This window comes from Elephas maximus, chromosome 16, assembly GCF_024166365.1.
Source record: "Elephas maximus indicus isolate mEleMax1 chromosome 16, mEleMax1 primary haplotype, whole genome shotgun sequence".
Taxonomy (NCBI): Eukaryota; Metazoa; Chordata; class Mammalia; order Proboscidea; family Elephantidae; genus Elephas; species Elephas maximus.
In genome coordinates this window covers 40,708,962-40,731,268 of record NC_064834.1, presented here as the reverse complement: position 1 = coordinate 40,731,268, position 22,307 = coordinate 40,708,962, and the positions used below count along the sequence as shown (strand labels likewise).

Sequence of the window (22,307 nt, the reverse complement as noted above, 5' to 3'; positions counted from 1 at the left end):
AGTCCTAGGCTACTGTGGAATATAGGTTTGATTTATTACTAAGTATCATAACTCAGCCTCTATGGCCAGTAAAAGAGGAACATTCTTATAATCCCTTGAAGGTGGCCCTCAGAAAATTCTCTACAGTCCTAATTTCACTCTGGCTTAGATAGACTTTACCAGATGACACCATGGAGAGAGAACTTTTGGAAGGAGCTGGTGTGGTGGCTTTCTAGTGCACTGACCTGGCCTTAGGAGTCCTCACTCAGTCTCTCATTCATTCAGCTAGAACAGTTGAGCATCTATGAGCAGTAGGTTAGCAAAGCAGTTAAGAGCACAGCCTCTTACTGACTTTGAGAACCTACAGACAACAATTGTACCTCTCTGTCTCCATTTTAGCATCTGTAAAATGGGATAATAGTATTTGTCTCACAGAGTTATCATGAAATTAAATGCATAAATCCATGTAAAGCACTTAGAACAATTCCTGGCATATAGCGAGGCCTCAGGTGGCACGGTGGTTAAGCGTTCGGCTGCTAACCAAAAGGTCAGCAGTTTGAACCCACTAGCCACTCCACGGGAGAAAGATGTGGCAGTCTGCTTCATAAAGATTACAGCCTTGGAAATCCTATGGGGCATCTCCTCTGTCCTGTAGGGTCACTATGAGTCAGAACTGACTTGACAGCAACGGGTTTGGTTTGTTTTTGGTAGTGAGGCCTTTGAGGCCTAAAATTTTAGCTGTTGTCATCAGCAATGGCAGCAAAGATCCTGCCGTCTAGTGTCCTGACACATTCCCACCTGTTCCCATTGTGACTGTTGAGTCAGGCACATACCAGCGCAGCAGAGCCTCCTGCCTTTTGGAAACCAAAACCAAACCAGACACACTGCTGTTAAGTCAATTCCGACTCATAGCGACCCCACAGGGTTTCCAAGGCTATAAATCTCTACAGAAACAGACTGCCACGTCATTCTCCTGGGGAACCACTGGTAGATTGGAAACCAGGTTCTCTAAAAATTTCTATCTTTCGTTTTCCCAGAAACGTGGGCTTTTATTTTACAGATGAGCAAAGGGAGTCTCTGCTGATTTAGGTGCCTTCCAAGGTCTATGGAGGGAATGTTAGACTTCTTTTCAGTGAGATACAGCTTGGAAGTCAGACAGATTTAGGGTTGAGTTCTGGCACAAGCCGTGTGATCTTGAAAAGGTAATTTATTAGTTTCCATTTCTCATCTGGAAAATGAGATTTTACCATTGAATTTTGAAATGGTATTTTACCATTGCAAAGATTAAGATGAAATAATGCCGATTTCACCATGGCAAAGATTAAGATGAAATAATAATAAACAATACCCACCACTTGTAGAGCACACACCATGTGCTGGACGTTGTTCTAAGCACTTTACGTATACTAACTCATTTAATCTGTATAAATTAGTAGGTGTTCAATAAACTGTATTGTTATTAATACTGCTACTACTCCTTCACCCTCCTTCATGGTGAAGAAGTCAGGTTTTAAATTTTTCTTATCTATAACATTAGCCAGCATCATTCTTAGCATGGAAACCAAAAGTATCTGGCTAATGGTCAAAGATAATCATACAGAAGTTTTCCCATTGTTTTTGTAGGGTTATTTTGGAGCTGTTGGGGCACTGCTGGAACTGTTCAAAATGTCTGCTGACCAGTAAAGATGAGCAGCAGAGGAATAGGCTCCTGTGAGAACTGCTGCTCGAGAAGGTGAAAGCCACTGTGGGGATGGAAGCCAAGCCATTATGGCAGTTAAACCTGCTGGATTTGTAAATAATTTAAAATCCTTCTAGCTGATCTTTCACTCTTGGGTTTTGAGCTTAGGATTCAAAATGGGGAATACAAGAGTTTTTCTGTATACTGTATTGAAAAAACAAACAAACAAACAAAAATTGTGCAGCGTGGCCAAACCTACCAATTTTGTGCATTAACTTTGTAAAGTTGTATGATGTTTCAGGAGGACCTGAAATTTAAGAGCTGTTTATTTTTCTTCTGGGGTTTGTGGTAATTTTAACTTCATTTAGTAATGACTCTAGGAGATTTTACCTTTACTTATATTTTTCATGACGTTTCATGATTTGCTGTTGGTTTCAAATGAAACTACAAATCTGGCATGTTTTACTGTGAACATTGTTTGTTTGTTTACCTTTTTTTTGGTCTTGTTTTTCTGTTTGAATGTCTTATGAAAAAAGAGAGTCCTTCACCCCCACTTCTGTTCTTGGGTGATCTCCCTCACCCCACTGGCCCAAATGATAACCTTCCTTTAACATAATCGTTCGTATTAATCAAGGTGCTGACCAACTCAATACAAGATCTAAAGCTCTCAGAAGTGCCCAGGAAGAGAAGACTCTGAATATATTATTAAATTTAATGAGTCTGGCAGACATTGAAAATCGTATGCAATTCTGTCTTATCCTTTATAAATATAACAGAGTTTTGTTGGATTTATGTTAGGTTATATTAAATTGAAATGCTCTGTGATGAAATGTCCTTATCCACGCATAGCATAGAATGGCAGCAGGAAATAATTTTTCACATCAGGAGACTTAGGGGAAATCATGGATACAGCTGTCAGGTTAGCAATAGCTATTTTTTGTGTAATGTACCTGGGAGCTTTGTGAAAAGGCATCTTATAAATAATGATGTTAAAGTTTTTCATTTTTTAATAATTTAAATTTAAAACTGTATTTCAATCCCAGTTTCTAAAATTAAAAAAAAAAAGTTACAATACTGATCTTTTTTTTTCCCCTTCCTTGAAGACTCCATGGGGACTGATGGGTAACATTCAGATGAGGGTCTTGTACAAATACTGGAGCACATAAGAGCTAGTGACTTAAAACAAACTGATCTTTTGGGATTGAACGTATTGTCGAGAGGGATTTTTGAAAGGCAGTACAGTTGTTCAATGGTGAATCTTTTCTTTCTGCCTTCTGAGCACCATCTTTAACTTCCGTGTCTTTAAGTCTTGAAGAAGTTGATGCTAATTGAAGTATTCACTTGTCTGGTTGAAATAAAGCCCGTTTTTGTTGTGATGTGTTTAGTGCGTATGTTATTTCTATTTCTTAACCCTTTTTTCATATGATCTGCTTTGTACCACAGAATTCATGTATGTTGTGTTTTTGCTACTCTGCATCTCCTAGTGTGAGGCTTTCATACAGGTGGGGTTAAGGTCCAAAACACTGTGCCTTCAGTGGAAGCTGTAGCCCTATGTAGGGATTTTTTAATAGCTTTATTGTTCTTATATAACTAACTCCTTCATGCCAAAATGTCAATGCTCTATTCAGTAATTCTGAAGGGGAGTGTATTATGTTTCATGTGGTCATCACAAATAAATTTTATCAACTATTGCCTGGCTTAAAAAAATCCAAGCAACCAAGGTATCCTTGAAAATGATATGTTAAAAACCTACATGTTATCTTTAATGAGTGCCTTTTTGATTGGTGTCCTCTGCCATCTCTAAGCCTGTCTGTCAGAGAAGTGCAGACCTTGAATCATGTTCTGCAGAAAAAATCAGGGCAAGTTAATGTGACTATGTATGTTTTTAATTATCTGAAATCACTTGATCTCTTGTTATAAATATTTAAAACACTGGTTGAGCTAAGAAAATAAATTATTCCGTTATACAAATATGAGTTAAATTTTGGCTGTGTATAGTAGCCAGCCCCGCCTCCCCGGCCTTTTTTTTCTGAAAAGGAACTTGTAGCATAAGGATTTTTATATTCAGTTGAATTACAGAAACTTTCTTTAGACTCAGCATCAGAAGGAAACTCAGAAAGACTAAAAAAATTTATCTTGTATTACATGAAGTCAGAATGGTCAGGTAGTTCAGAGCATGGCTTTTTTTCCTGTGAGATAACTTGGGTTTGGATCCCAGCTCAGCCATTTACTAACTGTGTGGGCAAATTGCTAGCCCTTTCTTTAAACCCTAGTTTCTTCATATGTAAAATGGGGCAAATAATTTTTAATGCCATATTTAAAGGGCTTAGCACAGGGGCTGACACATTATAAATGGCTCATTTATGTTAGCTGTAATGGAAAAAAGAAATGTTTTTAACTTATGTCTTAGGTCAGTGCTTCCCAACCTGCTGGAGTGTGGGAAACCCTTTTTAGCATGGAAATATTTCACAGATTGCCACATAGCTAGTACATGTCCACAGTCCTTCATCCACAATTCCAAAATCCCAAACCTTTAACATTTGTCTTGATAACTTGCATGGCTGCAAAACCTGACTTGAACTTTATTTATTATACTTAATAGAACTCTTCACATATTCTGTTGCAAAGCTATTTATATATTTGGTTACAGGGTACTTTCACAGACCCTGCTAGGGGTATAAGTAGTGAACAATTTTGGATTCTGAAACATCTGGCCCTAAGAGTTTCAGATAAAGGGATTGTGGAAGTATGTTTTCTTCAGCTTATACAGTATACATGGATTCCCTTTGTTGGGAACCATTGTTGTATGTAATTTATACTCAATACCATTCAGTCTACAAAGAATTTTAAAATGCTATCTTATGCCAGGAGGGAGCTGAGGAGACTAAGAGGAATAGAATACAACCCGAACAGTCCAGTGGGGGAAGACAGACACATTTCAAACCAACACATATGATAAAGCATCACAGGTATCCTTCATTTCATTCATTTGTTTATTGACAAATATTTTCATCAGTGAACAAACCAGGACCTCGCCCTATTAGCATTTACATTATAGAAGGGAAGACAGATACATTTCTAAATATATAATGTTAAATCCTTATCAGCACTACAAAGAAAAATTAAGGCAGGGTTAGAAGTTAGAGAAGGGATAGTTGCATTTATAAAAAATGAGAAGGGTAGAACCTTCTTACTTTAGCATAGTCAAATATAACCCCTCATAAGAGATGACCTTTGAGCAGAGAGTCAAATGAGGTTCAGACCATACCATGCAAATGCCTGGGAGGAAATTCTTCATTCCTAGAGAATGGTGGTTTTGAGGAACTGCAAAGAGGCCAGTGTATCTGGAGTGAATGAAGGGAAGAGTGGTGGGAAATGCAGTTTTAGGAGTAGCTGTGGGCCAGGTCCTTTAGGAAATCTGTAAGTAGGGGATAAAGGCTGCACTTGAAGGAGGGATTGGTCAGTCTTGCCAGGGAGGGATGCTAGAAAAGGCTTCATAGAGTCTTAACCAATAAGTAGTGACCCACCAAATGGACCAGGAGGGAAGAGCCTCTCAAGCAGAGGGAGCAGGGTGAGCAGAAGCACCCAGGGAAGAAACAACCTGGCTTCTTCAGGGAGCTGGTTGTTTGCTTCAATTGGTACATGGTTAGTGAGAGAGAAAATAGATACTGTGAGAGAAGAAACCAGGCAGATTATCAAAGGATTGATATTCCATGCTAAATATTTTCTGTGATCAGTATAGAGCCATTAAAGAGTTTCAAGTAAAGTAAAAGTAGAATTAATCTGGCTTCAAAGTGATAGAGTGAAATGTCCTGTTGAAGTAAGAAATGAACAAACCAGTTATCGTGCTTTTGAATACTTAATACCATTCCATTATCATGTTTATTTTATTTCCTCTATTGTGCCAGAACTCATGAAGTAGCTGCTTAGTGGACCGTGTTTCTCTGTAAAACTAAGATGGTTATATAAACTCTTGAGAATTTTCCCAGAGGACAAAGGCTACTAATAGCTACAACCAGTTCTGTTCATTGAGCAGGAAGGTTTCAACACCCGTGATCACCATAAACTCCATTTACTCTGGAGAATTGTTTGTAGAGAAGGTGTTTTTCCTCCCAGTGAACAGATGCCCCCACATTTGTGAGAAAGATTTAATTAGTCAGCATTGTCTACTGGTCTATCAGATGCTCATCCATTTACTCTTCATTTATTTACTTTTTGCTATAAATGCCTATGATCTGAGAGGGATTGAGCAGCATTCAGAATACATCTGTGAATACGACAGCAAGGCCCCTGCTGTCATTGGGCTTATATTCTAGTGAGGGAGCTAGACTTCAAGCATATAAACCAACAAATAAACAAGGAAATATCAGTTTGTAGCTAAGTTCTATGAAGGAAAAGACCAGGTGATATGAAGAGAGAAAGGAGGTGGTAATGAGATGCAAGTATGAATAAGTCATGGCTTTAACTTTTAAGTAATGACAGTCATGTTCACCATCTTTTCATTCCTATTGCCTCTTTAATGAAAAGGAAAGACTTTTTTGAGAAACTGATAGGTAAATCATTTTCTTTTTATTTGACTTATAATATTTAATTTACTGTTCATGTGTATTTCAAATTAAATATTACATAAAATAATATATTAATTTAGACATATGGCTTTTTTTCCTACTCATTCATTTCATGAAACAATATTATTTGCTGTTCACTTGGATTTTCAATGTCAATGGCTTTGTCATCACCGGAGTAATTTAATCATTTCCAGAGTACATAAAATTTGAGACATAGCACTTTATGAATCTGTATATGGTGTTGACACTGGATTTTTTTTTTTTTTTAATCCAAGCCACAATCACCTATTTCTATAATAAGGTCGGTTGTTTATTTCATTTTCCAGATGGTATATACTAGTGATTGCCACAATGTGACCATTTATATAGAGCCTTTTAAAGTCAACTTAAAAGGCTAGTTTATAAGTATTCATCAATATTACAATATAAAAATAAAAAGAAAATTTGTGTTAAAAGTTCTTTGCCTCCTTTTTTTCTTTTTGTTTTATCAGATGAACACTGAGCATTCTAAACTAGAATTAATTGATGTGCTTTCAGTTAATGTCTTCATATAATTCTCAGCCAGTAGCAGTTTTATCTTCTTTTTGTATTTAAGTATTTTTTTTTAATTTTCAACAAGTATTATAAGTAGACAGAGTCCTGATGGTGCAGTGGTTAAAAGCTTGGCTGCTAACCAAAAGGTCGGCAGTTCAAATCCACCAGCTGCTCCTTGGAAACACTATGGGGCAGTTCTACTCTGTCCTATAAGGGTTGCTATGAGTTGGAACTGACTTGACAGCAGCAACAGCAACAATTATATGCACATAATTTAAAGAGTCAAATAGTTCTACAAGACTAACTCTGAAAAGTAGCAGTACCCAAGTTTTATTTTTCCTGTTTAACTGTTTCGTCGTTTTGAACACAGTAGCTCCCCAAGAAAAGGGTGGGGTGATAGGAAAAAAATTTTTGAGTACTTGGATTATAAAAATAATTTATTTGACTCTTATATCTGACTCATAGTATGGCAGGGTATAGGATTTTAGGTTAGAATGTCATTTTCTCTCAGAATTCTCAAAGCATAGCCCTATTAGGGCCAAGCTTCCAGAGTCACTATGAAAAAGCCTGACACTGTTGTGGCTCCTGATCTCTGACGTGACTGTTTTTCTCCTTTTTGGAAGATTTTAGAAACTTCTCAACTTCCGGTTTCAGTTGTGACATATAAAGAACTTAAAAGCCATTGCATCCTTACAACAAGAAAAAAAGCTGTGCAAACTGATAATCCACAACTTGCTCGGACTCATGAGAGAATTGAGGTTGCAGGGCAAACTGTCACCCTGAAATTTGGAGGTCAGGCAAATGCAGAGAATCACAGATAAGATCAGCTTACCTGGAGCAGTAGCCATTGGGAGCCATAAACGGGTAGGAACAAATGATAATTCTGACAAATTGCTAGAGGAAGAGTATGTTGTAGCATAAGAGTGAGAAAATCCTGAGGGCTACAGACTTGGGGGGGTCCCCACAATTTTGTGGGTTTCACTTCCAGAAACCCCACCAGGTTCTCATGGTAAAGAGCCTAGAAAAATCCATTTGTGTTTCTGCCAGGGACAGGGAAAAACTAACCATTATGAAATACATCCAGATAGAAGTTATCCTAACAGCTCTCAATTCTTTCTGAGCCCTCATAAGAATCACCCTCATAGTTCATAATTCTGCCAATGGTCTCTTCAAGACAATCCAAGCTCAAGCACATCAAAATTTCTTCAGTCTATCTATACCCATTACCCAACTCCAAAACCACTTCCACGTTTTAGGTATGTTAGAGTAGCACGCAACTTCCCAGTACCAAGTTCTGTCCTAGGGTTTTCTAGAGAAATAGAGCCAGTGAGATATATATATATACATATATATGTATAAAAAATACACGTATATATATATATATATATATATATATTACTGAGTTTATATGTATGTGTATATATATACACACAGATATATATATCACTGATTTATATAGAGAGAGCGAAGAGAGATATTTACTTGAGAGATTTACTTCAGAGTATTGGCTCATATAATTGTGTGGAGGCTGGCAAGTCCAAAATCCATAGGTCAGGCAACAGGCTAGAGACTCCTCAGGCCTGCATTCCAAAATCCATATGTCAGGCAACGGGAATAGTGAAGAGAGAGTTTTGCCAAAACATCTATTTATAGTCTGGAGGCAGTACACACCTTAGGGAAACTCCTGTTTTGCTCTTAAAGCCTTCAACTGATTGATTGAGGCCTACCCACATTATGGAAGCTAACCTGCTTTACTTAAGGCCAACTGGTTCAATCAGTGCAACAACTCCATAACAGCAACTAGCCTAGTGTTTGGCCAAACAACTGGGCACCATAACCTAGCCAAGTTGACACAAAATTAACCATCACACCACTTCTATTCAACATTGTACTGGAGATTCTAGTCTGGACAATTAGGCAAGAAAATGAAATAAAAGATCTCTAGATTACAAAGGAAGGAGTAAAAGTATCTGTATTTGCAGATGACATGATCTTGTATATAGAATTCTAAGGAATTCTCTAAAAAACAACTAGAATTAATAAGGTTGCAGGGTACAAGAATCAAGTGTATTTCTATACGCTAGCAATGAACAATCAAAAGGAAAATAAGTGGACAATTCCTTTTACAATAGCATCAAAAAGAATAAAATTCTTAGGAATAAATGTAATAAAAGAAATGTAAAGTTTTACAATGAAAACTAAAAAACATTGTTGAAACAAATTAAAGACCTAAATAAATGGAAAGATTCCATGTTCCTGGATCAGAAGACTAAATATTGTTAAGATGGCAATACTTTCAAAATTAATTTACAAATTCAATGTAATTCCTATAAAAATCTCAGCTGGCTTTTTTTCTTTTTTGCTGACATTGAGAGACTGATCTTAAAATTAATATGGAAATGAAAGGGATTCAGACTAGCCAAAATAATCTTGGAAAAGGAGAATAAAGTTGAAGGACTCACACTTCATTATTTCAAAACTTATTACAAAGTTACAGTAATCAAAGAAGTGTGGCCTGGTATAAGGATAGAGATATAGATCAGGGAGAGTCCAGAAATAAACCCTTACAATTACGATCAGTAATTACATAATTATAATTACAATTATAATCAATAATGGGTGCCAAAACATTCAATGGAGGAAAGAATAGTCTTCCACAAATTGTGCAAGCACACCTGCATATCCATACAAAAAATAAGGAAGTTGGACCCCTCCCTCACACTATACAAAAAAATTAACTGAAAATGGATCATAGACATAAATGTAAGAAGTAAAACTAAAAAACTCTCGGAAAGAAATATGCTCAAATCTTCATGATCTTGTGTTAAACAAAGCCTTCTCAGATACGACACTAAAAGCACAAACAACAAAAGAAAAAATAAATTGGACTTCCTCAGAGTTATGAACTTTTATGCTTCAAAGGATACCATCAAGAAAATAAAAAGACAACCCACAGAATGGGAGAACATACTGTATTTTCAGGAAAATAACTTACCCCTGTGTTTGCTGGCTGTGCGCTCCCCTCATGTATTTTCGTAAGTATGCTATATTAATTTTTTTTTACAGCAACATGTGAAAGAGGATTGGCACGGCAGTGCTTCCGAGGGTGACTAGCAGGAGGAGGGCGCGGACAGCAAACAAACGCAGAAGGCGTGTGTTTGCGTAAAAATACAGTATTTGCACATCATATATCTGATGTTGTTGTTAGGTGGTGTTGTTAGGTTCTGACTCATAGTGACCCTATATACAAAAGAACGAAGCACTGCTTGGTCCTGCACTGTCCTCACAATCATTGTGATGCTTGAGCCCATTGGTGCAGCCACCGTGTCAATCCATCCCATTGAGGGTGTTCCTCTTTTTCGATGACTTTCTACTTTACAGAGCATGATGTGATTCTCCAGGGACTGATCCCTCCTGATAGTATGTCCACAGTATGTGAGAAGTAGTATCGCCACCCTTGCTTCTAAGGAACATTCTGATCACACTTCTTCCAAGACAGATTTGTTCGTTCTTTTGGCAGTCCATGGTACATTCAACATTCTTTGACAATATCGCAATTCAAATGTGTCAGTTCTTCTTTCGTCTTCTTTATCACCCAGCTTTCACATGCATATGAGGCAATTTAAAACACCATGGCTTGGCTCAGACTTGCCTTAGTCTTCAAGATGACTTCTTTACTTTTCAACACCTTAAAGAGGTCTTTTGCAGCAGATTTGCCCAATGCAATGCATCTTTTGATTTCTTGGCTGCTGTTCCATGGGCGTTGATTGTGGATTCAAGTAAAATGAAATCCTTGACAACTTCAATCTTTTCTCCGTTTATCATGATGTTGCTTATTGGTTCGGTTGTGAGGATTTCTGTTTTCTTTATCTTGAGATGTAATCCACACTGAAGGCTGTGGCCTTTGATCCTCATCAGTAAGTGCTTCAAGTCCTCTTCACTTTCAGCAAGCAAGGTTGCGTCGTCTGCATAATGCAAGTTGTTAATGAGTCTCCCTCTAATCTTGATGCCCCGTTCTTCTTCATATAGTCTAGCTTTTTGGGTTATTTGCTCAGCATATAGATTGAATAGGTATGGTAAAAGGATACAACTCTGATGCATACCTTTCCTGACTTTAAACCACGAAGTCAGTATCCCCTTGTTCTGTTTGAACAACTGCCTCTTGATCTATGTACAGGTTCCGCATGAGCACAATTAAGTGTTCTTGAATTCCCGTTCTTCACAATGTTATCCCTAATTTGTTATGATTCACACAGTGGAATGCCTTTGCATAGTCAATAAAACACAGGTAAACATCTTTCTGGCATTCTCTGATTTTAGCCAGGATCCATGTGACATCAGCAATGGTATCCTTGGTTCCACATCTTCTTCTGAATCCAGCTTGAATTTCTGCCAGAAATTCATATATCTGATAAGGGACTTGAATCTAGAATCTATAAAAACACTTAAAACTCATAATAAAAAGACAATCCAATTAAAAGGATTTGAACTGACATTAATCCAAAGAAGGCTGACAAAGGGCCAATAAGCACATGAAAGGAAAAGAAGATCAACATCATAGTCATTAGGGAAATACAAATTAAAACAACAATGAGGTATCATTTCACATTTACTAGGATGGGTAAGGAGCCCTGGTGGCACTGTGATTAGGCATTTGGCATTGACTCAATGGCAATGTTTTGTTTTCAGGATGGGTAAAATAAAAAAGATAGGTAATGGCAAGCATTGACAAGGATATGGAGGATTTGTGACCTTCATCCGTTGCTGGTGGAAATGTAAAATGGTGCAACCATTTTGGAAAACAGTCTGGCATTTCCAAAAAGGTTAAACACAGAATTACATATGAACCAGCAATTCTACTCCTAGGTGTATACATATGTCCACACAAAAACTCGTACACAAATATTCTTGGCAACATTATTCATAATAACCAAAAAGTGAAAACAACCCAAATGCCCACCAACTGATGAACGGATAAATAAAATATGCATATCCATACAAAGAAATGTTATTTGGCCATAAATAGGATGAAGTACTAGTACATGTTACAACATGGATAAATCTTGAAAATAGTATGTCAAGTGAAAGAATTCAGTCACAAAAGACCACACATAGTATGGTTCCATTTATATGAACTGTCTAAAATAGGTAAATATATTTAAAAAATATATTTACAAAAAACAGTTACCATTCAGTTACCACTCATGGCAACCCCACGCGTGGTGGTGCAAATGGTTAAGTGCGGATCTACTAACTGAAAACTTGGTGGTTCAAATCCACCCAAGAGGTGTTTCAGAAGAAAAGTCCTGGTGATGTACGTCTAGAAGATCTCATAGCCACTGAAAACCCTACACAGTGCAGTTCTACTCTGAAACACAAGTAGTCAACATGAGGTAAGTCCATAGAGACAGAAAATAGATTAGGGGTTTCCTAGAGCTGGGAGTGTGAGGGAAATGGGGATTGACTGCTAATGGGTACAAGGTTTCTTTTGAGGGTGATGAAAATGCTCTAAAATTGTGGTGATGGCTGCACAACTCAACATTGAATTTTATACTTTGAATGGATTAATTAGATAGTATGTGAATTAAATATGCATAAAGTTGTCTTGTAATAGCAATCTAAATTTGAAGACGGAAAAAAATTAGTTGAACATAGCACAAAGTGAAATGACATATAACGGGATGTTCATTTTTTAAAAAAGTGACTGGTAACATTTTCAATTTTGTAAGATATTCTACTTATTGCTCTTGCTTTTCTGCCTTCTTTTCCTCATCCGTTCCCTAAATTATTGCAACGTTTTTAGCCACAACCAAGTGCATTTAGTCAAATGTGTGTGTTCCAAAGTTGATGTCAGGCTGCATTAGGAGCATTGTGACATAAAGGCAAACAGCCTCAGCCTCGGTTGCCTAAGTGTTTTTTTTTTAATTGAATTGATTTCCTTTTTAATTTTGAAGTTATAGCTTAAGGAGAGTTTTAAATTTACTTTTAGGTTGTAAGGCAACTAAAAAAAATTAAACCCTATTTCTATTAGACTTTCTCTTCATTCTCCCTGTCTCTTTCACTCAGTTCATGAAATTTGCTATTGCTATTTTAACTGGATTTGGTATCTGAAGAATTTATGCCGTTTGGCTGCCATGACATGCCTATGAATTATGTCTATTTTACCATGGTCTATAAATGAGGCAGGTGGTGTATGTAACATTCTTGTGTTAAGAGGCATTAAATTTTAAAATAGTTTTCCATTAACTACTCAAGCTTATATACCTTAACATATTAAATATTTCTTTCACAGTATGCTTTCAAACTATATTTCTAGCATTTATGTTGTGTGTGTGTGTGTACAGGTGTATGTGATGTATTGGGGAAGGGGTAGACTGCTACAAGTAATGGATCTAGAGTGTATATTAAAACTTTATACTTCTGGTACAGTACATTTTGAAATTCAACACTTGCATAATTTGTCAAATGTCACATTATTTTAAATGTAGGTCAAGAGTGTTTTTGTATTAAGTCCTGTAAGTATGTGGGTTGGAACTAGGTAAATGCCATCATGAATTTTAAACAGGAGAATTTTTCAACATTCTCCTTTGGTGTTTGATTGTTATCTATATTAAATTTATAAATTTTAAAATGAGTAGTCAATCTTCTGTCTGTCTGTTCAGCACCAACATCAATATTCAGTTTATCAAGTAGAAACTTAAGCAATGTTTAGACAGGAGAAATGAAATGGAGAGGTGAGGCAATTATCTGTAAATCCTACCCTCACAAATTTTGCAACTGTGGAGGAAATGGTTTGGTTGTCCAGAACAATTGAGATTTTGTTGGCTCTACTCTAGAAATTCAGTTAATTGTAAAATTCTTCAAGGCCTTTAGCTTGCATAGCTACGGTCTATGTCTGACCTTAGCCGGCTGTGGCAGTAACTCTGGAGTCATTAATTGACCTTGAGGACTGCCTTGGTACAATCAAGTTGTAGTGATCCCTGTTGATTATAAAGCTTGGTCTCAGAGAACCTGAAGGACCATGTTATCTCTAGCACCATCTGTTTTAAAGGCCATAGAGATATTGCCAAGCTATAAACTCATTTGGATATAAGAAATTAGCCCATTTAAAAGGGTGCATGGTGTTAAGATTTGAGTTTTAAAAGGAAAACCCCATACCGTGCATATATTTTAGATGTCAAACAAATTCTCAATACACTGGTATGCAAACTGTAAGATGCAAAGATTCATTAATTCATGACATAATCTTAAATATTAATTACTACTCATGTTTTTGTGCTGGCTTTTACTCATTGGTTCAGTGCTGCAAAAGAGACTTCAGAAACAATAACTTTAAGCTTATTTTTTAACTCAGGAGAAGGTAATTTTGATCACTCAAGTGGTAAATTGCACAACTTTGCTAAAGGGAAGGCCCAAAGTAAGGCCACCCTGTGAGTGGCCATCTAAGATACTCCATTGGTCTCACCCCTTAAGAGCAAGGAATAATGAAAAAAACTAAACATACAAGAGAAAGATTAGTCAAAGGACTAATGTACTACATCTACGATGCACTCTACCTGACTGAGTCCAGTACAGCTAGATGGTACCCAGCTACCACCACTGACTGCTCTGAGAGGGACCACAATAGATGGTTCCAGACAGAGATGGAGAAAAATGTAGAACAAAATTCTCACTCACAAAGAAAGACCAGACTTACTGGCCTGACAGAGACTGGAGAAACACCTTAAGTATGGCCCCCGGATACACTTTTAGCTCAGTAATGAAGTCACTCCCGAGGTTCACCCTTCATCCAAAGATTAGACAGGCCCATAAAGCAAAACGAGACTGAAGGGCACACCAGCCCAGGGGCAAGTTCTAGAAGACAGGTGGGGAGAGGAAAGCTGGTAACAGGGAACCCAAGGTCAAGAAAAGAGAGCATTGCCATGTGGGGTTGTTAACCAATGTCAGGAAACAATACGTGTACTAACTGTTTAATGAGAAACTAGTTTGTTCTGTAAACCTTCATCTAAAGTACAATTAAAACAAAACAAAACAAAAAAGTAGGGCTACCGGTATGGGAAATAGAAATCACATTCACAGGTTTCAACTTGCTATTATTGTGATTTTTTAATTCCTAAATAAATGTTGAACAAATATTTAGGGAATGTCAGATAGGCATGTGTGCAATTGTCAGTCTGTTTTGAACTCTCACAAGACCAGAGGTGACCTTTAACTTCCCTCCAAACTCCGAGAGTATAAGAATCGGGCATTCAGCCTCCCCTTACGAAGCTACCACAGGAGACTAGGAGTCCATGAGTGTTGCAAATGGTTAAGTGCTTGACTACTAACTGAAAGGTTGGTGGTTCAAACCCACCCAGAGTCATCTTGGAAGAAAGGCCTAGTAATCTGCTTCCAAAAGGTCACATCCTTGAAAATTCTATGGAGGGCAATTCTACTCTGCAAAACACGAGGTCTCCATGAGTTGGAACTGACTCCGTGGCAACTGATTACACAAATGAGTTCACAAAACTAGTACTGACAGCTTGGATAGATTAAGCCTCCTATGCATTTGGCGCCCTATATGCACGGTTTCGTTTGACCCACCTACACAATGAATGAGGTGGGGATTCTTTTTTTTTTTTTTTAATTTTTGTCAGGCCTTTCTTTCTCAGTGCCTCTGAGTGGACTCAAACCTCCGACCTTTTGGCTAGCAGTCAAGTGTGTTAACTACTTGCACCACCCAGGGCCTCCCTTAGCTATATAGCCATTATTAAGGATGGTTACAAAAGGAACTATTATTATTTTTTTAGTTTGGAATCTTTTTTTTGTGCTTTAAGTATAAGTTTACAAATTGAGTCAGCCTCTCATATAAAAATTTATATACACCTTGCTATATACTCCTAGTTGTTCTCTCCCTAATGAGACAGCACACTCCTTCTCTCCACTCTCTATTTCCATGTCCATTCAGCCAGCTGTCCCCCTCTGCCTTCTCATCTCCCCTGCAGACAGGAGCTTCCCACATAGTCTTGTGTGTCTACTTGATCCAAGAAGCCCACTCCTAACCAGTATCATTTTCTATGTTATAGTCCAGTCCAATCCCTGTCTGAGAGTTGGTTTTGGGAATGGTTCCAGTCTTGGGCTAACAGAAGGTCTGGGGACCAAGACCTCTGGCATCCTTCTAGTCTCAGTCAGACCATTAAGTCTGATCTTTTTACAAGAATTTGAGGTCTGCATCCCACTGCTCTTCTGCTCCCTCAGGGGTTCTCTGTAGTGTTCCCTGTCAGGGCAGTCATCAGTTGTAGCCAGGCACCATCTAGTTCTGGTCTCAGGCTGATGTAGTCTCTGATTTACGTGGTGCTTTCTGTCTCTTGGGCTCACAATTACCTTGTGTCTTTGGTGTTCTTCATTCTCTTTTGATGCATCTTAGATGGCCGCTTGCTAGCGTTTAAGACCCCAGACACCACTCTCCAAAGTGGGATGCAGAATGTTTTCTTATTAGGTTTTATTACACCAGTTGACCTAGATGTCCTCTGAAACCATGGTTCCCAAACCCCCGCCCCTGCTACGCTGGCCTTTGAAGCGTTCAGTTTATTCAGGAAACTTCTTTGGTTTTGGTTTAGTCCAGTTGTGCTGACCTCTTCTGTATTGTGTGTTGTCTTCCTTTCACCTAAAATAGTTCTTGTCTACTATCTAATTAGTGAATACGCTTCTCCTTCTCTCCCTTCCCACTCTCAGAACCATCAAGGAATATTTTCTTCTCTGTTTAAACTATTATTTGAGTTCTTATAATAGTGATCTCATACAACATTTGTCCTTTTGCAACTGACTAATTTCACTCAGCATAATGCCTTTCAGATTCCTCCATATTATGAAATGTTTCACGGATTCATCATTGTTCTTTATCGATGTGTACTATTTCATTGTGTGAATATACCACAATTTATCCATTCATCCATTGATGGGCACCTTGGCTGCCCATCTTTTTGCTATTATAAACAGTGAACACATGGGTGTACATATATCTGTTCATGTAAAGGCTCTTATTTCTCTAGGGTATATTCCAAGAAGTCGGATTACTGGATTGTATGGTAGTTCTATTTCTAGCTTTTTAAGGAAGCGCCAAATCTATTTCCAAAGTCATTGTACCATTTTACAACCTGAGGTGGGGATTCTTAACTTCATTTTGCAGGAGAAAAGATTCAGACTTGGTGAGGTAGAGGACCATGTCCGATATCATGTGCCAATAATCAAGAATCCTGAAATGGACTTCCAGCAAAAATCAAGACTTTTTTGGAATCAAATGAGCCAGAGATTTGCTTGTTCTCCAAAAGGGATTGTGTACTGAGGCAATGTCTGAATGTATCATTATTACTCCTATCATTCATCTTCTTGAATTTTCCATGTAGCCAGGCTCAAAATTTCACATTGGCTTAAGTGCCTTCTGCCTATTGTCAGTTAATGTTAACATTCCTACATTTGGCCTTCTCTCTTATTTCCTTCATCATGCTAAGTCATAGCTCCATCACACTGTACACAACCATTGATATTAGACTTGTACACACAGGGGTGCTTATAAAACAAACAAGCAAACAAAAAAACTAACTTTTGGACAAAACTTCTATGTGGTTACAATAATATATGTTCCTTCTTGTCCAGAAAGAAATACCTGACTCCACAAAATATTGGTGTTGTGAAGATCCATTCAAAATTATTTTTGAAAAGTGGAATGATCGCTGATTACTATATCAGTTTTCACTGTTTGAAACTTGAAATAAATGGTACCTTCTATTTTATTCAATAACTTGCTTTTTCCTTAACTCTGATATTCCTTTTGAAAATTTATCTCTCTAATGAAAACAGTTCATCTTGATGTGATTTTTCCCCCTTATTTTTCAATTGTTAAATTTTGGGAGAGGATATATATAGAAATAATGCTTTTTGGCTTTAGTAAGCATTTGTCATTAGATTAAAATTTTTTAAGAGTGATGAAATTTTTAGTTTCAGTGAGTAAGCCTCCTTTCAAGACTGATTAATTTTCAGTGATCTATGACTTTGATCTAATTGTAATTTATATTTTGAAGAGCCCTTCTCCTTAGCTCTATACCAGTTGCCATCGAGTCAATTCCAACTCATGGGAATCCCATGTGTGTCAGAGTAGAACTGTGCTCCACGGGGTTTTCAACGGCTGATTTTTTGGAAGTAGATTGTCAGGCCTTTCTTTCTTGGTGCCTCTGAGTGGACTCAAACCTCCGACCTTTTGGCTAGCAGTCAAGTGTGTTAACTACTTGCACCACCGAGGGGCTCCCTTAGCTATATAGCCATTATTAAGGATGGTTACAAAAGGAACTATTATTTTTTAGTTTGGAATCTTTTTTTTTTTAATTGTGCTTTAAGTGAAAGTTTACAAATTGAGCAAGCCTCTCATACAAAAATTTATATACGCCTTGCTATTGTACTCCTAGTTGCTCTCTCCCTAATGAGACAGCACACTTCTCTTCACCCTCTATTTCCATGTCCATTCAGCCAGCTTCTGTCCCCCTCTGCCTTCTCATCTCCCGTCCAGACACGAGCGGCCCACATAGTCTCATGTGTCTACTTAAGCCAAGAAGCTCACTCCTCGCCAGTATCATTTTCTATCTTAGAGTCCAGTTTAATCCCTGTCTTTGGGAATGGTTCCAGTCTTGGGCTAACAGAAGGTCTGGTGACCATGACCTCTGGGTCTTTCTAGTTTCAGTCAACAAAAGGAATTATTTATTAAGAACTATTTTTATTCTTGTTGAGTTTTGTTTTGTTTTGTTCCTAGAATTGATGTAGATCAAAGACAGTTTTCTTCTTTTAAATAGAATCCTATGTTCTCAGTGCTTTAGCTCAACATAATTACTTAGGTAATCTTAGCATCTCAGGCTTTTATTTAAGGAGATGCTCATAAGACAGAGTCTCTTAAAGTGTGGTTGAAGCTGACTGGCCTCAGAATAACCTGGAGAGTTTGTTTAAAGTGACTGTTTGGGGAGCTTCTTCTCAGACCTACTGAGGAGACCCAGGATTCATTTTTTAAAACCCCCCCAGGTGATTCTTTAACACTTAAACTGTAAGAATCACTGCCGTAAAGGTTTCCTTACTACCAGTGCTAAAAAGCATAGCCAAGCCCATCAACAAATGAATGGGTGAACAAAATGTGGTATATACATACAATTAAATATAGTTTAGCCATAAACAGAAATGAAATTCTGATACAAGGATAAACTTTGAAAATCAACTATAGTCACTGTGTGATGACTGTCACCCCTTAAAACAATGGAGACAAATGTGACACTCACATTATGCCAAAACTGATTTTGCCAGCACACTTTTATAGTCTAATTTTCAATTTCTGTTCAACTCCCATATTTTTCTAATACTTCTCTCAGCATGAGGAAGAGAATGTTCTGATTTTGCTTTGCAGATGAGAAGGAATCTCTTAGCCGAGCTGTTGCTCTGCTTGAGATTGTCTGGAGTTCATCTGGGGTGGGTTACCTTCCCCGTTCCAAGTATGGAAGTGACAAAAGACACCTTCATGTGGTCAGCTTGCACTTACTACTGCTGCCATCTCTGGTTACATGAGTGGACACTTTGCATTGCTGAAATGCTCTGCAACTACACTTGAAAGTTTTTAAGAATAATGGCAAGGAAACGTAAAGATTCCATTTATTCTAAAATCTCCATTAACTGAAGAGCAGTGTTGTAGTATAATTATTTTTGCTGTTATTGCTAGCTGCCATAAAGTCAAAAAAAAAAGCTATGGGAAAATAGCAATCGTACTTCATAATTTTGTAGCCCTTCTTCACCTAGGTGTATCTTCCCAATGTTCTCCAACAACAACAACAACAATCTATGACAAAGAGCTCAGTTTTCTAGCTGTTAAAGAGCACTTTTACAAAAGTCTCTACGACAGAGGTTAAGCCAACTCTAGCTTGTCAATCTCCATTTCATGAAATGCCTACTAAATTCAACAAATAGTTATTGACCGTGTCTTATGAGCCCAGCATGGTGTTTAGGCCCCCTTTCATTGCTGGGTTGTCAGAATCCAGGGCTCTCTCGATGTCTTAAGAGATGTCTCTACATTTCCCAAATTTCAACATAAAAGTCACTGAAGGTATTTATTTATTATTTTTAATATGTAATGCTCCCCATAGATTGGGAAGAGGAGAGGGGTGGTTTTAAATTCTTCAGGCTCTGGAATGTCAAAATTCCCAAATGACTGCAAATCACTTATTCATCTAGGTATTTAGACATCTTTAAAAACTCTATGAATGCACAGTATATCCTGAAACCATTTTACTTTGAAAAATCTGTACCATATTAAATTAAAGATCATTAGAATAAAGGTAGTTAATTGTCTTTGATTTTTACTACGTAATTGCCAAAATTTTCTCCCCAGGGTCATCTTATTTATCCAGAACCAGAGACATGGTATTTCCCCATGTAATGAGGTGATAATGAAGCAAAAACATGAAGAAAAAAAATCCAACTTTTTTTACTCTGTACACACTATATTGTTCTTGAAGTATAAGGTCCATTATTTTGAAAGCTAAAACTACATGAACCACTTCACTGTGAAGATACAATCTACATCTATACTTACATCTGTACATACCACCACCCATCTGTCAGTTTGTTGTACTGTGGTGCCTTGTATGTTGCTGTGATGCTAGAAACTATGCTACTGGTATTTTGAATACCAGCAGGGTCACCCATGGTCGACAGTTTTCAGCAGAGCTTCCAGATAAAGACAGATTAGGAAGAAAGGCCTGCTGATTTACTTCCAAAAAGTAGCCATTGAAAATCCTGTGGCTCACAACAGAATATTGTCCAATACAGTGCTGTAAGCTAAGCTTCCTAGGTTGGAAGGCACTACACAACAGCCACAACAACGGACTCAAACACATTAAGGATCATGAAGATAGCACAGGACCAGGCAACATCTTCTCATGTTGTTTATAGGGTTGCCATGAGTTGGAGACAAATGGGCAGCAACTAACAACAACATAACTATGTAGCTATTTCATGGATTCACTTGCAATGTGTGTTCATAGATTGTTATTTATATGTTATCTTTTAATAAACATTTATATTAAAAACTCTATTCTAATAATCTTTTATTAATTGTAGTATTTCATGCAACTATGGCCTCTTAAAGCTTCCTTTCTGCACTTAAATACAGTCAAGAGGAGGTATACAAAATCCTCAGATGATTTTGGCATTTGAACCAATCACATTACTTGAGCCCAGGCTAGTTGCTCTTTAAAGTTGACAGCTGGCCTTTCTAATGCCTGGTTACCCACACCACCCATTGATCAGAGGTGTTTGTTCAGGCAGCTGGGACACATTTTTGCCTTCCAGAATCAACTGCGTAAGGATTATTTCTCTTCTTGTTTCTTCCCCCCTGTTATTTTATTTTCAATAATCAGGCTTCCCTGAAGTTTCTGATTTGAAGATGGAGTAGGAGATACGGAATGATTTTTTTTTTCAAAAAAAGTTGAAGTTGGTATTTTAATCAACAAAAGGCAGGAACTATAAAGAACATTCTCATCCTATGACCACATCACATTTTTATGTTTAAATTAAGTCAGGGTTATGGCGGTGGTTAGTAACACACACTGACTGAAAAAGTCAAATGGCCTGATTATGAAGGGCAAACTTTTCTGGTTTTAGTGGGGAAACAAAATAATTGAACTTTACATTCCATTTTAGTTTTAAAAGGCTTTCCGGCTTAAAAAAACAAACAAACAAACTTCATACTTCTGTTACATATCAAACTAGGAATTATATTCTTTAAAAATGTGCTACTAACAAAATTTCATCTTGGCAGCTGGTTCAAATATTTATTTAAGAATATGTAGCAGTTGTGGCACTCATAATTTAAAACAGATGGCAGGATTTCACTGGCACTATAGCAAAAGTAGTCTATTTGAATTTTCTGAAAATGTTGTTGCTTTGAAGTTTGAGGGGACACAACTTTCCCTCTGTCCTGGGGTAAGCACATATTAGGTATGGAACGCTAACGTGTAAATAACGATTCTGCAGGCGTGGGCATCTGTTCAGGAGACTGAATGAATGTAAGCTGTTAGGTATCCAACCCGGGCCAGAGGCTAGAGACCAGGATTTGCTCCCCTCACCTCCTTCCAGGTCATCTACTCTGTCCTCTTGTTAGGACATTTAGTTCATTTTCTGGCTCTTTGAGGACCCAGTGCTGGCACACACTCCCAAACTTAAGACAATTCATTTTCCTCATCAGAGAGAAGACAAGGAAAAGAATCAAGACGTATGTGGAGGTCAAGTGCATGTTGCCAGTATTTCTCTCTTCACCTCCAGCTATTAAAGACTGAAAGGTCCATAGATGGATGGACACGTAATGATTCTAGGCTCGAACACAGGGCCTGGCACATAGTAGGTACTTAGTAAATATTGAACAAACAAATGTTGCCTTCAATTAGATTTTCTTCAGTTTATTTGGGTTTGCTGGTAATTATTCACTCACTTATTTAAGAAATATTTTTATCGCTGTTAAAAATATACACAGCAAAGCATAC

The 22,307-nt window shown here is 37.5% G+C and overlaps 1 protein-coding gene across 1 annotated transcript in view; it reads left to right on the top strand.

Moving 5' to 3' along the window:
- Positions 1-6,178, top strand: part of PANK1 (pantothenate kinase 1) — a 73,577-nt gene extending 67,399 nt beyond the window's left edge. Inside the window, 1 exon segment of the mRNA XM_049855927.1 lies at positions 1,603-6,178. Within this exon segment, the coding sequence (XP_049711884.1) occupies positions 1,603-1,662 (60 nt within the window). The 3' untranslated portion in view covers positions 1,663-6,178.
- The last annotated feature ends 16,129 nt before the right edge of the window (positions 6,179-22,307 follow it).